Source organism: Coregonus lavaretus, assembly GCF_964263955.1.
Source record: "Coregonus lavaretus genome assembly, chromosome: 4".
Taxonomy (NCBI): Eukaryota; Metazoa; Chordata; class Actinopteri; order Salmoniformes; family Salmonidae; genus Coregonus; species Coregonus lavaretus.
The window spans coordinates 50,939,884-50,953,638 of NC_139991.1; the positions used below are offsets into that span (position 1 = coordinate 50,939,884).

The following is a 13,755-nucleotide window of genomic DNA, read 5'->3' on the forward strand; positions in this document are numbered from 1 at the left end:
AACAAACTCTGAAAGCCTAATGTGAACCTATAAACGTATAGAGAGAAGGCAGAGCAAACACAAACCGACACTCACTACAAATCCAAACTCCCTGCTTGAGCTACGGTGTTTACATTTTAGGATCCTTAGCTGAGAAGGTGGAAAGAAACTGGCTTTATAGACAGCTTAACACTGAGTTGTTTTCATGCCACTTTACATTACATGAGCCATAAGGTATGTATTGAGTTATAAGTGCGGTTTCAGCTCCGTCTCCTTGAGAATTTTTTAAACACTTGAAAAATGATCAATAGTCTGAAGACTACTAGAAGGTGCTATGACGAGGTCACTATCTCCCTTCCAGTGTCCCATCACTCAAAATCTGAACCTTCACTGGAGACTAGGACAAATGTGGAAAAAGACTCTAGAGCCTCCACACTCACAGTCCAACAATCTGCCAGTACCCCTCAAATCTTTGCATTTGAAAGAAGGGATGGCGCAGGGAAGGAAGAGAAAGAAGGAAAAAAACAAGAGTGTGGAACATAAAACCGGGTCACGTTAATAGCTCCTGTTGTTAACAACTTAGGGAATAAGGGACTTGGTGTTTTGTAGAGGCAGAATTATTACGGGAAATCAGCTGTTTGGCTGGAGAGAGAGAGGAGGAAAGGGAGGAAGAGAGCAAAGAGGGGGAGAAGTTGAGGGAGTAGGAGAAGAGGGAGAAGAGAACATGGATGAGAAGAGGTGGAAGAGGAGAGGGAAGAGGAAGCAGAGGAGGAGAGGGAGAAGGCAGGGAGCGAAGAGAGATAGAAGGAGAGGGAGGAGAAGAGAGGAGGATCGGGAATAAGATGAGGAGGAGGAGAAATGAAGGTAAGGGAGTATGAGGAGAAAGAGGAGGAGAAATGCTCTAGCTTAAGAATCCCTGCAATAAATCCCTTCTAGAGGCTCAGGCGGGAGCAGTTGAAGCAGGGAGCTGCAAATAGATCATATTTACAAAACCACTTTGGATACGGCTCCCGCTGAGCACAACAAACCCCAAATATGTCAATACAAGGAGCCGTAATACTGGCAATTATTAATTACTAATGAATGAGCTGTTCCTCTGGGTCGGCATGGAAACTCCCACCTCCAGCCTCCCACCAGAGAGCTCTGCTGCTGGAACAGTCAAATCCAGGACTGCGTCCCAAATGCCACCCTATTCCCTATATAGTGCACTTCTTTTGACCAGGGTCCATAGTGCACTATGTAGGGAATAGGGTGCCATTTGGGATGCACCCCAGTTTTAGCGCAACCGAAGGGCATGAAATGTGCACTAGCGCATTTTTAGAGTGGTTTGACCCTTAATTCATCCAGGTTTAGTCTCATTGAGATCAAATGTGTTTTGCAAGAGAGATGTAGTTAATTTACTATTGATTCAAACTTGTATGGACAAGGGAGGATTTCTTTACTATATGACAATGAAAGGAGCTACATGTCTGGCATGCTAGTTGGTTTAGGAGCTTGAACAGCCTACAGAATGTTTGCTAAGTAAATCTACTACATCTGAACTTAGTACTTAAATCTTCTATAGCAGGGATGGACAACGTTGATGGGGTGGGTGCCACAAAAAATCTGAATTCATCATGAGGGCCTGCAGTGTCGGTAATTTGACAGTGATTACTACAAGTTTGTATATCTGTCTAGACTAACTTACCAATAAATAAATAAATAGCTGACATGGGATAATTGAGTGACTGTCAATGATGACATAACAAGAGAAAAACTGCTGATGCACAACCAAATTTAGAAAATTGCACCTTATGTTTGCACCTTGTGAATTGATCCACGGGCCTACAAAAAGGGGCTGCCAGTTGCCCATCCCTGGTCTATAGGAAACCGAAGAATTGCACCACACATATCAGCTGAATAACACCAAGTGAATTGTTGAGTTTGACAGCTCAGTGGTATGGGTCACAGAGCCAAAGACAACTCTGGAGAGGGCAACTTCTCTTTGTGGCATCAAACAACTTCCTGTTTAGAGCAGATACTTAAATCCTCCTCATCCAATTAGCTTTTCTCGTTTGCTTCACTAGCAAACAACAAAAGCCACAAATGGCCCTATTTCTCATGACAGCCCCCTGACAAATTCTGAGGCCTGTGTGTGCGCCCATGTGTGTGTGTGTGTTCGTACATTCACTTGCGTGTATGCACAGTTATACACATGCTCATGTTCACATTTCCCTACACGTTTACTTCTATATGCATAACAGTGATCTTTTGTATGTCTCCCCTTGCGCCCCCTGCCCCCTCCTCACCTCTGACCCATTGGGTTGTAGATCTCGTTGCTCTGGCACCCGCTGATGGTGATTGGGTCAAAGAACTGGAAGGAGCGCAGGCCCACACCAGAGATGGCCACCAGGTGGGAGCGGAACTCGACCAGAATGGCCTTGGTGTGGTAGAAGGCCACGCTCAGGTCATGGCTCACTGGGATTACCAGAGGGTTGGTCCTGCAGCTCAGACGCCAATCGCCTAGAAGGAGGGAACAGGGAGAGGGATGGGGGGAAGGAAAGAGACAGAGAAAGGAGGGCCAAAGAGGGATGTGGGAAGACAGAGATATAGCTCATATGAGATTCTTAAGAGATCTTTCCAAGCTTCCACAGTTCCATAGGTTGTATCTACGGACCTAAGCTATGGATGACCTCCTTGGTGTCCACCAGTTGAACGGTGATGTTGCACTGCGTCTGGTCGATGTAGCCCGTACCGTCTGCAGCTAAGTGGATTATCACAGCAGCAGCCACCATGGGGTGGGAGAAGTAGGCCTGGGTGAGAAGGGAACAGTCACATTTAGTGCCCTAAACTCTCAACACATTCATATAGGGCATATTACTAACTGGAGATATGTTTATGTAACTTCAGCTTTTGCATAAATCTTCAAAAGACATCTTTGATTTGTGTCCACAGGGGTCAGTCTCAGTCTTTGCCCACCCATATCCCATGACCCCTGACCTATAACCTTTGGCCTGTGACCTACCTTGAGCCAGTACTGGGGGTACCAGGAGGACTGTAGGGCCTCTCTGCAGGGGAACCAGGCGTACTGGGAAACTCCGTCAGACAGGTCAAACACCTTGGACTGGCATGTCTGATGACACACACAGAGACACACAGAGAGAGAGACAGAGAGAGAGAGAGAGAGAGAGATAGAGAAAGATTGGTAGTGACACCAAATATTTTTGTAACATTTGTACATAGAAATTGCACACATTTCGTGTAAACAACATGTTTCTGAAAATGTCAGATAATTTGAAACAAGATAGTTTGCATGTTCCTTTTCGGATATGAACCAAATCAATGTTAATTGGCATCATTAGAAAGTGCATTTTTTTCTGATGCTTTTGTTATTGTGTTGCCTCAAAGGTTGAGATGTGTTCAAAGCCCTGCCAACAGGGTCATTCCTGGAGTTATGTAATAGTGTGAGGAAGTTGCTAGGGAAAACAAGGCTGAGTTGATACGGCACACATGGAGGGGCAGTGTAACACGCTAAGCAAGTTAACGCTGTGAAAAAACAGGCAGTCTGGGGAGAGGGGCGCTTTTGATCCTCTCGCTTTCTTTCTCTCTAAATATCTCACTCTCCATTACTCCTTTTCATCTTTCTCTCCATCACTCGTTCATTCTCTCTCCCCAATCCCCTCTCTCTATCCCTCCACTCTCTTTCTCTCTCTATCCCACCTCTAATTCTCCTCTCTTTAATGTTTATCAGACTCAGAACCAGAGAGCCAGATGTCAACTCATAAGGCTTAAACACTTCCATGCCTCTGACAGCTCTACTTCATCCTCTCTACCATCCTCTGTATGAGGGCTGCTTAGTTAGGGACGGGCACAGAGGGGAGGCTGTTTGTGTTGTTTGTTGTCTCTCTTCACAGAGCAGAGAGGCTATCCGTGACCAGTAGAAGCTGGTGAACCATGTTGGAGATAGCAATGGGAAAGGGAAAGGAAAGGGGGATACCTAGTCAGTTGTACAACTGAATGCATTGAACTGAAATGTGTCTTCCTCATTTAACACAACCCCTCTGAATCAGAGAGGTGCAGGGGGCTGCCTTAATCGACATTCACATCATCGGCGCCCAGGGAACAGTTAACTGCCTTTCTCAGGGGCAGAGCGACAGATTTTTACCTTATCAGCTCCGGATTCAATCCAGCAACCTTTCGGTAACTGGCCCAACGCTCCTACCCGAAAGGCTACCTGCCTACCTGGGGGGAGAGAGTACAGACACAGGCACAAGGACAGCCAGTTTCGCCCATTGCCTGATGCCAGTGAAATCAGACACCTGTAACCAGAGACACCCAGAGCTAGACGAACCAGACGCAGTGGTGGAAACTAAGCGGCGAGTGAATATTGCACAGGTGACAGCCAACCAATGACTTATTTATGCAAACACAGGTAGCACTGAGTCGTCGTCGTCGTCGTCCCCGGGTGTTTTTAGAACACCCCACAGTTTTCGACAGACATAGCTAGCGCACTGTAATCGCAAGTCAAAACTTGCCCTCTACCAAACACCCATAAAGAGCAATGCCGGTAGCAGGGATTCACGAGCCTCCAAAGTTATATTACTCCCCAGCCTCCTCCTGTACAATGGCAAGAGTCAAACTAGTCCAAGTAAGATTCGTCATTCATTTGATTTGGTCATTAAGAGGTTGTAAATACATCCCCAACCTCCCCCAAGGACTGATCCTGTGTGTGTGTGTGTGTGTGTGTGTGTGTACATATGTGCGTTTAAGGTTGGGGTGGGGGGTGAGGAGGGTCTAAAGCAGGAGCCCACAGAGGACCACATAGCAGGGGCCTTGCATCACGGAGCGAACCACAACTGAGCAGCCAAGCAAGGTCTCTAACATAAGCAACACACAGGGAAAAATAAACCAATAAAACAAATGCCGGACAATAAATCGTTGGAGACCGCAACTTGAGAGGGTCGGAAAAGGGAAAGGAGAAAGAAGAAACAACACACTGGAGTCTAAACTTAGAAGCTTTTTTGTTCACTTTGTTATGGCAGTAAAAAAGCCCTCTGCCCGCGCCGATCAACTGAATTGCTTGACTACAGCTACAACATTATCGCACGATATGTTGACAAAAGACAGTCCCAGAGTCTATTTTAGGTCTCTGTGTTGCAAGAGAGAGGACGAGAGAAAGAGCGAGAGAGAAAGAGCGAGAGCGAGAGAGAGAGAGAGAGAGAGAGAGAGAGAGAGAGAGAGAGAGAGAGAGAGAGAGAGAGAGAGAGAGAGAGAGAGAGAGAGAGAGAGAGAGAGAGAGAGAGAGAGAGAGAGAGAGCCTAAAGACAAGGCCATGTGGTCGCAGACCCCTTCTACTCTCATTTCTCAAGGGGGGCTTGCTAGACAAGTAAACAGAAGGAGAAAGGGAGGGACGGCACCCGTCTATCCCGCGTCCCTCTCATCCTCAATCACCAATAGTGCACCACCCTCTCGTCCCCTCCATTCCACCCCCACTTCACCCCCTGTGTCCCTTCAGCCTCTACGCAGCTCAAACTGGGTGTTTGGAAGTTACAAGCAAATAACCTAAAGCCTATGGTTCCCTGAACAACACAGCAGCAACAGTGGGGAAGGTACTGTTATGTTTCCCCCCCTCTACCCCTCCAACGGTCCTTAATTCAGACCAGCTGTCTGCTTACGAAAGGCGGCACGGCAGACAACATTGAGCCCCCGGTCTGCAGATACACGCAGTTGTTTTTAAATCACCACTTAAGGTAAAAGGAGGGAAGGAGAGCTGAGGGGAGACAGGCAGCCAAAAGAGCAATCTCATTTTGTGTGTGTGTGTGTGTGAGAGAGAGAGAGAAAGAGAAAGAGGGTGGGATAGGGCCATTGAGGCCATTCTCCCGCTCAAATGCAGCAAATAGGACAGACTGCCTATCAGCACTGTTTCTCACAATGATCCCCCCCCCACCAAATGAAAAATGTAGAGGGAAGGAGGAGGGAGAGAGGGAAAAAACCACAGAGCCCGAGAAATAATGATGGTCTTAATTGCTTAATTTGCCTCTACCATGGCGTTTCCCGCTGCGGTGCATATCGGATGCCAGTAGTAGAAGTTAGATCACCTCTGCAGAGAGAAGCCACAGCCAGGCTGGGAGTAGAGAGAGGCCCCAGACTATAACACCAACCTCTACAACCAGACACACACAGCCAGGCTGGGAGTAGAGAGAGGCCCCAGACTATAACACCAACCTCTACAACCAGACACACACAGCCAGGCTGGGAGTAGAGAGAGGCCCCAGACCATAACACCAACCTCTACAACCAGACACACACAGCCAGGCTGGGAGTAGAGAGAGGCCCCAGACCATAACACCAAACCCAACGCCAACCTCAGCCTTAGACCAAGACACACACACAGTCAAGATGGAAGAGAGAGGGCCCCAACCATATCCTACCAACCCCAACCCCAGGTCTATAGCTATAAACACACAGTCAGGCTAGCTGGAAGAGAGAGAGAGGGAGAGGCCCCAAGCGTAACCCCAAACCCAACAGTAACCTCAGCCACCCAAGAGCAGCCCACTCACAATATGTTGCCTGGCAGCAGGGTGATCTCACACTTCCTCTCTCTCTCTAACCTCATGGCCATCCTGCAGAGGAGAGCACATGCAGCATCTCTTGGACTACACAAGTCTGCTTCAGTTCATGAGTTGAAAATAGCCCATACTTGTATACCATTCTCTGCAAATATTTTCATTCATAAGTATGAATGACACCTAATCAAGCCATAAACATCTATGTTGCTTCTCAACAGAACGGTCCATATTCTGCTCCTGTGTACTGTAAACGCAGCTTATGAAAGGCCTATTCAGGGCAAGGGGTGACCCCGTTTGGCCTCTCAGGATTGGTCATGAAAAGTGCAGCTTTGGAACACAGCGTTTGTTGGAGCTTGTCCGCCCTAGCTGACTACTTCTGGTTTCCTCTCCGCCTGCCTGCCCCTCCCCAAGTTCACTGGATTCAACACACATTGCAGCACATTTGGGGAGCGGATGTTTCTTATTTGGCCACGGCTCCCAAATGTGTTTATTTATTTCATCAAAACACATCCAGTAAACAGCTGCTTGGCTTCTTTTCTTTTCATTTTTCTTTGTTTTGTGAAAGTTACCATAAATAAGAGCTCCATCAGGGCGGAAGAAGCGAGCATCTGTGAGACATTTGCGGGTCGAGTCCTGTGCGAGGTTCAGACCGCCATCATTTACCGGAATGCTGGTAAGCGCCTGACGTGTGAGGTAATGTCCTGTCACCAAGGAGAAACAGCTCCCCGGGCCCCACCCTTACCGCCAGGCGCACCGTCCCATTGGCTGCTGAGCTAATAACGGGGCTTATACGGCCTACTGAGAGGCGGCCGTGCACTAGCCGCAGCCCAGCGAGTGAGCTGAGGGCAAGGTAATAGTGTGGTCTACCTACTCCCCTGATCTCATCTGTCAAGACCTAAGCAGTGGCTGGTGCTGCGACCACAGAACCAGGGTGGGTGGGTGCACCAGTGCCAGGCCAACCAGCCGATCGCAGATGGATTCAGATGGTGATGGATTTCTCGGGCATGGCCTTCTCTGTCAGGCTGCCACTGGCACATAAATGTCCCTCACTCAACACATCCAACACTCATCCCTGTGGCCAAAACCTATGTGTTAACAGCTCGAAATGTAAATGGGGGCTGCTGAAACCTCCAGAACCCAACCTGATGGGGTTTCCAGATGGTCCCCTTAATGATAATTGAAACGAGAGAACGTCGGAACGCCATTCGGGGCTTTTTTTATGTTACCACATGCTTATGTCACTGGCCGCGAGCCTGACGAGGAGTGTGGTTTGGAGTGGGTTTATAGTGTGAGGGAAACATGCCCTTCCTTGTAGTTCCTCGCCGAGAGCACAGCACAGAGCTGTTAGCTACTGTATGGGCTTTGGTGTGTGAGTTGCTGCCTGCGCACACTGCACTTCTGGGACTCGGAACAAAACTACGGTGATTGTTTCCTTGTTTTTACTAGCCAGACGCTTTTTTCCCCCTCCTCCTCTTCTCTCATGTTCTTTTCTCCTCCTCTTCTAGTAAATGGTGAGTTACCTGAGGGACCACACTGTCTTAGATGCCAGCGAGATGGAAGCTCTATCCATAGCTCCCTGCCCGTGCACATACATCGTTCTAATGTGCTAAATGCCTGGGTTTCAGCATCATATGCTGGTGATTATTTGCGGCATGAAAGGACTGCTACTAATATTATCCTGTAGTCTGCCTGGGATCCATAATAAAAAACTGGGGCTCTCTAGGGCTCTGGACCGGGGTTGCGTCAGAGATTGCTGGGCAGCATCCATCCCCTGAGAAATCACCTGGCTCACCATTAAAAGGTTTACTGTAATATGCGTTGCTGGTTGCTAGCTCTAAGCCCAATTCACCAATTAACCCAGCTAAAATAAGTATCCCATGGTGTTACTGTGTGAACATTATGTTGTGCTACACAAAGACAGGAGTGGTACATTGAATCCACTGGGGACCATGACTATAATCCTACATGAAGCATGGCCGACTTACTGTAGCTGCTGCTGGATAGACTGACTGTGTGGATGGTATGTGACGTGTGTGGTGTGGTGTGGTGTGTGTGTGTGTGTGTGTGTGTGTGTGTGTGTGTGTGTGTGTGTGTGTGTGTGTGTGTGTGTGCATGTGTGAACGTGCATGCATGTGTTCCATGGGAAAGCAAGAACATATGTTTAAACTTACAAAAGCAGTCCCTCAAACACTGGTCTTCTATATGTATCTATATATGGCTAACCCTAACCCTAACATCTTACAGCTTCCTCAAAGAAAAGATTAAGCTAGCAGTACAGATGAATTGGCCAAGAAACAAATGTAAAATGTGCAAGGAGGCAGATTTGTATAATTATTAACACTTATCAACCCCCAAATTGTCTTAATGCTTAAGTTAATTCTATCTCGTGTCTGTATGGTATTTTAATTAAATAAAACAGCAGATGTGTGATGACTTTGAATCTGTTTCATATAATTAAATAAGGGCTGCCCTTAGGGTGTAAAATTGAGGTTTGGCCAATTTATGCATTAGTGTCCATTATTTGTTCTGAAATGTTAATTCTAAGCCATGGCATTTGCCATAAGATGCATATCTAAAGCGTTGCACCTCCCTGTGTTATTGGGTTCAGACATCATTCACTAGGATCAAATTGACAGCAGACATAATCCATTAACAAACTGTCTGAGGTCTTTAGTGAAGGGAACAGAGCTGGTGACGAAAGCAAAGCACACAGTACAAAGAAACACTGTCTGCCTTCTTCCTCTCCTTTCTGTCCGTCTCTCTCTCTCTTTCCTACTCTCTCTTTCTCGCCGTCTGTCTCTCATCCTATTTATGTGCCTCGTTCTTTTTCGTATTCTCTCTCACACTCTCTCTGTCTCTATCTCCTTCTGTCTCTCTCTCTCTGTCTGTCTATCTGTCTCTGTCTGTCTGTCTCTCCCTCTATCCCACGTGCCGTTTGCACATTCTCAGAGTGCAAGACATCTCAATGGAGCGCCACCTCCACATTCATTCTGGATGGAGTAAGTTCCCCTCCTGCACAATCGGCACACTGTGCAACCGACATGATAAAACTGACGGAGAGAAGAAAAAAAACTAGGAAAGAAAATCAAACAGAGCGTGGGCCATGCCATCCGACAGCCCGTGGGGCGCGGGGCTATAAAAGTCAACAAGCGAGCCCGGTAGCCACGCTCAGTGGCCCTCTGATAGATGCGTGTCACTCTGAATCGCTGATTTCTTTCTGAAAGAAGAAAGACTGCAGGCTACTCAGCTCTCAGCTGTTACACACAGTGGCGGTGTGTATATTTGTTTTCCTAAGTACAAGGCTTTGCATGCTGCGTTAAATCATTTCTCGGCCCGGTTTTGGCCCCGACGGCTAGACTGACAGACAGTGCATGCGTCTTCAGGGGAAATTATGTGTTCCTTATGTACTTATGTATGGCCTGGTGCTGGGAGGTTGTTGCTCACCCAAAGAGAAGGAGGGAGAAAGCTGCCAGAGTTTAGCTCAGTGGTGCATATGTGTGGATGAGAATGATCCACCATGGACAAGCTTGGCAAAAGTTTGCCCTGAACTTCCTATATGAAGTTCATTTTCTGTATCTAACCAGGTGCAGACATATGTTCGCCTGTGTGTGTCTGGCCTGCCTTTAGATACACCTTCCGTAACCCCAGTCCACTTCAGATGTCATGAATACACCAGGTCCCACTCATCCCAAGTGCCTTCTTCCGCCATCCGTCTGTTGCTCCTTTCGTGCATCCTGACAGATCCCTATCACTCCCTCTAGTCCCCGCACACCCTGCCTCTCTGTGCTTTGAAATGTTGAAACCCCACCCAGATCAGAAGGGCCTATGGTTCCGTGCTCCAAACTCATTTCCATGACCTTACAGCTCTGAGCCATGACATGAAGTTCAGCCTCAAAGCGTAGCTAGTACGTACACTGATACGGTACAGTGGGAAACTGTAGGTTTCTGGTAAACCTGTTATGTCCAAGTGAAATCTGCACTAAACAGTAAACATTGAAGTCATGAAAGAAAACAATAAAGTCTATGTATCAGCAACATCACTGGAAAAGTAGCTGTTTACACCTGTGTGTAACTATCTAGTTACAGCACATAACATTGCCAAAAACACTAACTTTTTCCACCTATATGTATAGTTAAGGGCGAACAACATTGCTTCGGTACAGTACAGTAGCAACCTTCAGCGGGAAGCAGAAATGGACAGTGCCCCAATCAGCCTTGCATGGAGGGAAAACTTTAACGAGCAAACTCGAGTCGGTGGAAGTTGCTTCTGGTACCAATAAAGCCTAGGTGCTCTGGTTACAGTAGACAGGAAATCAGCACGTGTCATCTCCTGTGCCCTCCTTTGGGGGAGAGAGAGAGGGGGAGGCAGGGGATATTGTGTGTGGGGCGTGCAGTCCATACAAAGAGGTAGCTGGGTACTGTAATTTTGGGAAACAGGTTTATTGTCATCTTGACTGGGGAAGATATTATCTCTTGAGCGTACATGCCAGGATCAAAGAGAGTGTGTGCGTGCCAAGTCTGGATGAAGGATCTCCCTATAGGTGTGGCAGGAGCTGGGCACGGGAAGTCTGAGGGAAGTCTGACAGGCTGAGGAGGCATGTACTGTTATAGACATTACTGTAACAATCAACAGTAAATGTATGACAGATAAGAGGAACTAAACCCAACGTTTTTCATCAGGGTGTTTTAAAACACTGAAACCACAAGGTCCTTAACTCAGGGTGAACACATGCTGTTACTGTAGCTGCTGCTGTTCAAAGACAAATCCTGGATAGCCTCAGATGTTGTTGTATGGTGAATACATGTGTATGCGTACAGTATGTGTGTGTGTGTGTGTGTGTGTGTGTGTGTGTTTGGCAGTGACAACATCTCAAGCTGACCCAGGGCACTGTGTTCTTCACAGTAGAAATCATTTATGGAGCATGTGTGCTGCTCTGGTGGCTCTTCAGGGAAAATACCTTCTTATGCAACTACTTTGATGGGAACACACTTTGTCTCCTCTCTCACACGCATCGAGCTGTGAACTCATCTAGATAGTATGAACATTGACGTCACAAAAGGAGCTCGACACTTGTATTGAAAGGCCACCTTTCTCTGTATTGAAAACATTGTGTAAACTAAATGACATTCTCTGTCCAAAAACAGTTCTGAAAACATTAATTTATGCCATTTAGCAGACACTTTTATCCCAAAGCAACTTACAATCATGCGTGCATATGTTTTACTTATGGGTGGTCCCGGGAATTGAACCCACTACCCTGGCCTTACAACCATGCTCTACCAACTGAGCTACAAAGGACCACACTGAAGTGCTTCCAGTCCCAATACTTTCATTGGGATGTATGCCACTCTTTTTTAAGTCTGTAAGATGAGTCCTGTCTATTTGAAATGTTGTTTTGGCTTTATAGTAAGATCTCTGTTAATCAGGCAGAAATTGTCACATACATACTTACAGTATAATATTATACTAATAATACAAAAACACATTAAAGTACCACAACAGTGGAAATGCACTTTCCTTCAACTGAAAGACGGTGCCCAGAGCTTACTAATTTTACATTTACATTTTAGTCATTTAGCAGACGCTCTTATCCAGAGCGACTTACAGTTAGTGAATACATATTTTTTTTATACTGGCCCCCCGTGGGAATCGAACCCACAACCCTGGCGTCGCAAACGCCATGCTCTATCAACTGAGCTACATCCCTGCCGGCCATGATGTTGCACAACGATTTAAGTCACTAACCTTTTTATGCGAGTAAAGTACGTCTGCTAAAAAATTTCATGACAGTCCTGATGGAAACAGAACATTTGTCGGTAAACCTTCTAAATGTCAAAAAAAAAAAATACGCTAGACAAAGTGGGATATTTTTGTGTCGTTAACTTAATTATATCGGTGGAAATACTTTCATGCAAAAATATTGACATATTAGCGATCATATCAAAGTAATATGATACTCGGGAAAGCATACAGTTTTTTAGGCTACAGACAAAATAAGTTATGATAAACTTCACAAGGTGGTGAAAGTGCAAGGTGATGAGCTTGATGCTCCTTTCCAATATATGTCTTATTCTGGTCTTATTCTGGTGACATGAGGATCGATTCTTGGCTGCCGTTTGACCAAATTTAAATACTGTAATCTCGCTCTTTTGTCCATAATAATGTCATCATATAGCCTAGGCTGTACTGCATACTGCATATACCCACACTGCATCTGCGAGCTGTTAGCTAGAGCGCACGTGCCAATACCAGAGTGGGCACATTTGCTATATAAAGCAAGATTTTTTGTGACAAAACCATCAGTGAGTTGAAAATGCGATGGAAACCCATTAAACTTGTATTTTTTATTCAGTATATGGGAATTTAACTGCAAAGGTTATTTGTATGTGCACTACATCATCATGCACATACTTTTATCCGCAACAAGTCCATTTTATGCAAACACATCTCTGGTGGGAAAATGTGCATATTTTATTTATGCGGATTTTAGAAAATGTGCATGAAAATCTGTCGCCAATTGGATGGAAACCTAGCTAATAAGTCATTGTTTTAGTCAAAGTATGATACAGTGGGGAAAAAAAGTATTTAGTCAGCCACCAATTGTGCAAGTTCTCCCACTTAAAAAGATGAGATAGGCCTGTAATTTTCATCATAGGTACACGTCAACTATGACAGACAAAATGAGAAAAATAATTCCAGAAAATCACATTGTAGGATTTTTAATGAATTTATTTGCAAATTATGGGGGAAAATAAGTATTTGGTCAATAACAAAAGTTTCTCAATACTTTGTTATATACCCTTTGTTGGCAATGACACAGGTCAAAAGTTTTCTGTAAGTCTTCACAAGGTTTTCACACACTATTGCTGGTATTTTGGCCCATTCCTCCATGCAGATCTCCTCTAGAGCAGTGATGTTTTGGGGCTGTCGCTGGGCAACACGGACTTTCAACTCCCTCCAAAGATTTTCTGTGGGGTTGAGATCTGGAGACTGGCTAGGCCACTCCAGGACCTTGAAATGCTTCTTACGAAGCCACTCCTTCGTTGCCCGGGTGGTGTGTTTGGGATCATTGTCATGCTGAAAGACCCAGCCATGTTTCATCTTCAATGCCCTTGCTGATGGAAGGAGGTTTTCACTCAAAATCTCACGATACATGGCCCCATTCATTCTTTCCTTTACACGGATCAGTCGTCCTGGTCCCTTTGCAGAAAAACAGCCCCAAAGCAT

At 45.9% G+C, this 13,755-nt stretch overlaps 1 protein-coding gene across 1 annotated transcript in view; it reads right to left on the bottom strand.

The window, feature by feature from the left end:
* Nucleotides 1-2,263: 2,263 nt before the first annotated feature.
* Nucleotides 2,264-13,755, bottom strand: part of LOC311127458 (pappalysin-1-like) — a gene marked incomplete at both ends in the record, with an annotated part of 74,549 nt that continues 63,057 nt past the window's right edge. Inside the window, 3 exons of the mRNA XM_084159294.1 lie at nt 2,264-2,481; nt 2,636-2,771; nt 2,984-3,091. Coding sequence (XP_084015420.1) covers nt 2,264-2,481; nt 2,636-2,771; nt 2,984-3,091 — 462 coding nt within the window. The remainder of the gene's footprint in view (nt 2,482-2,635; nt 2,772-2,983; nt 3,092-13,755) is intronic.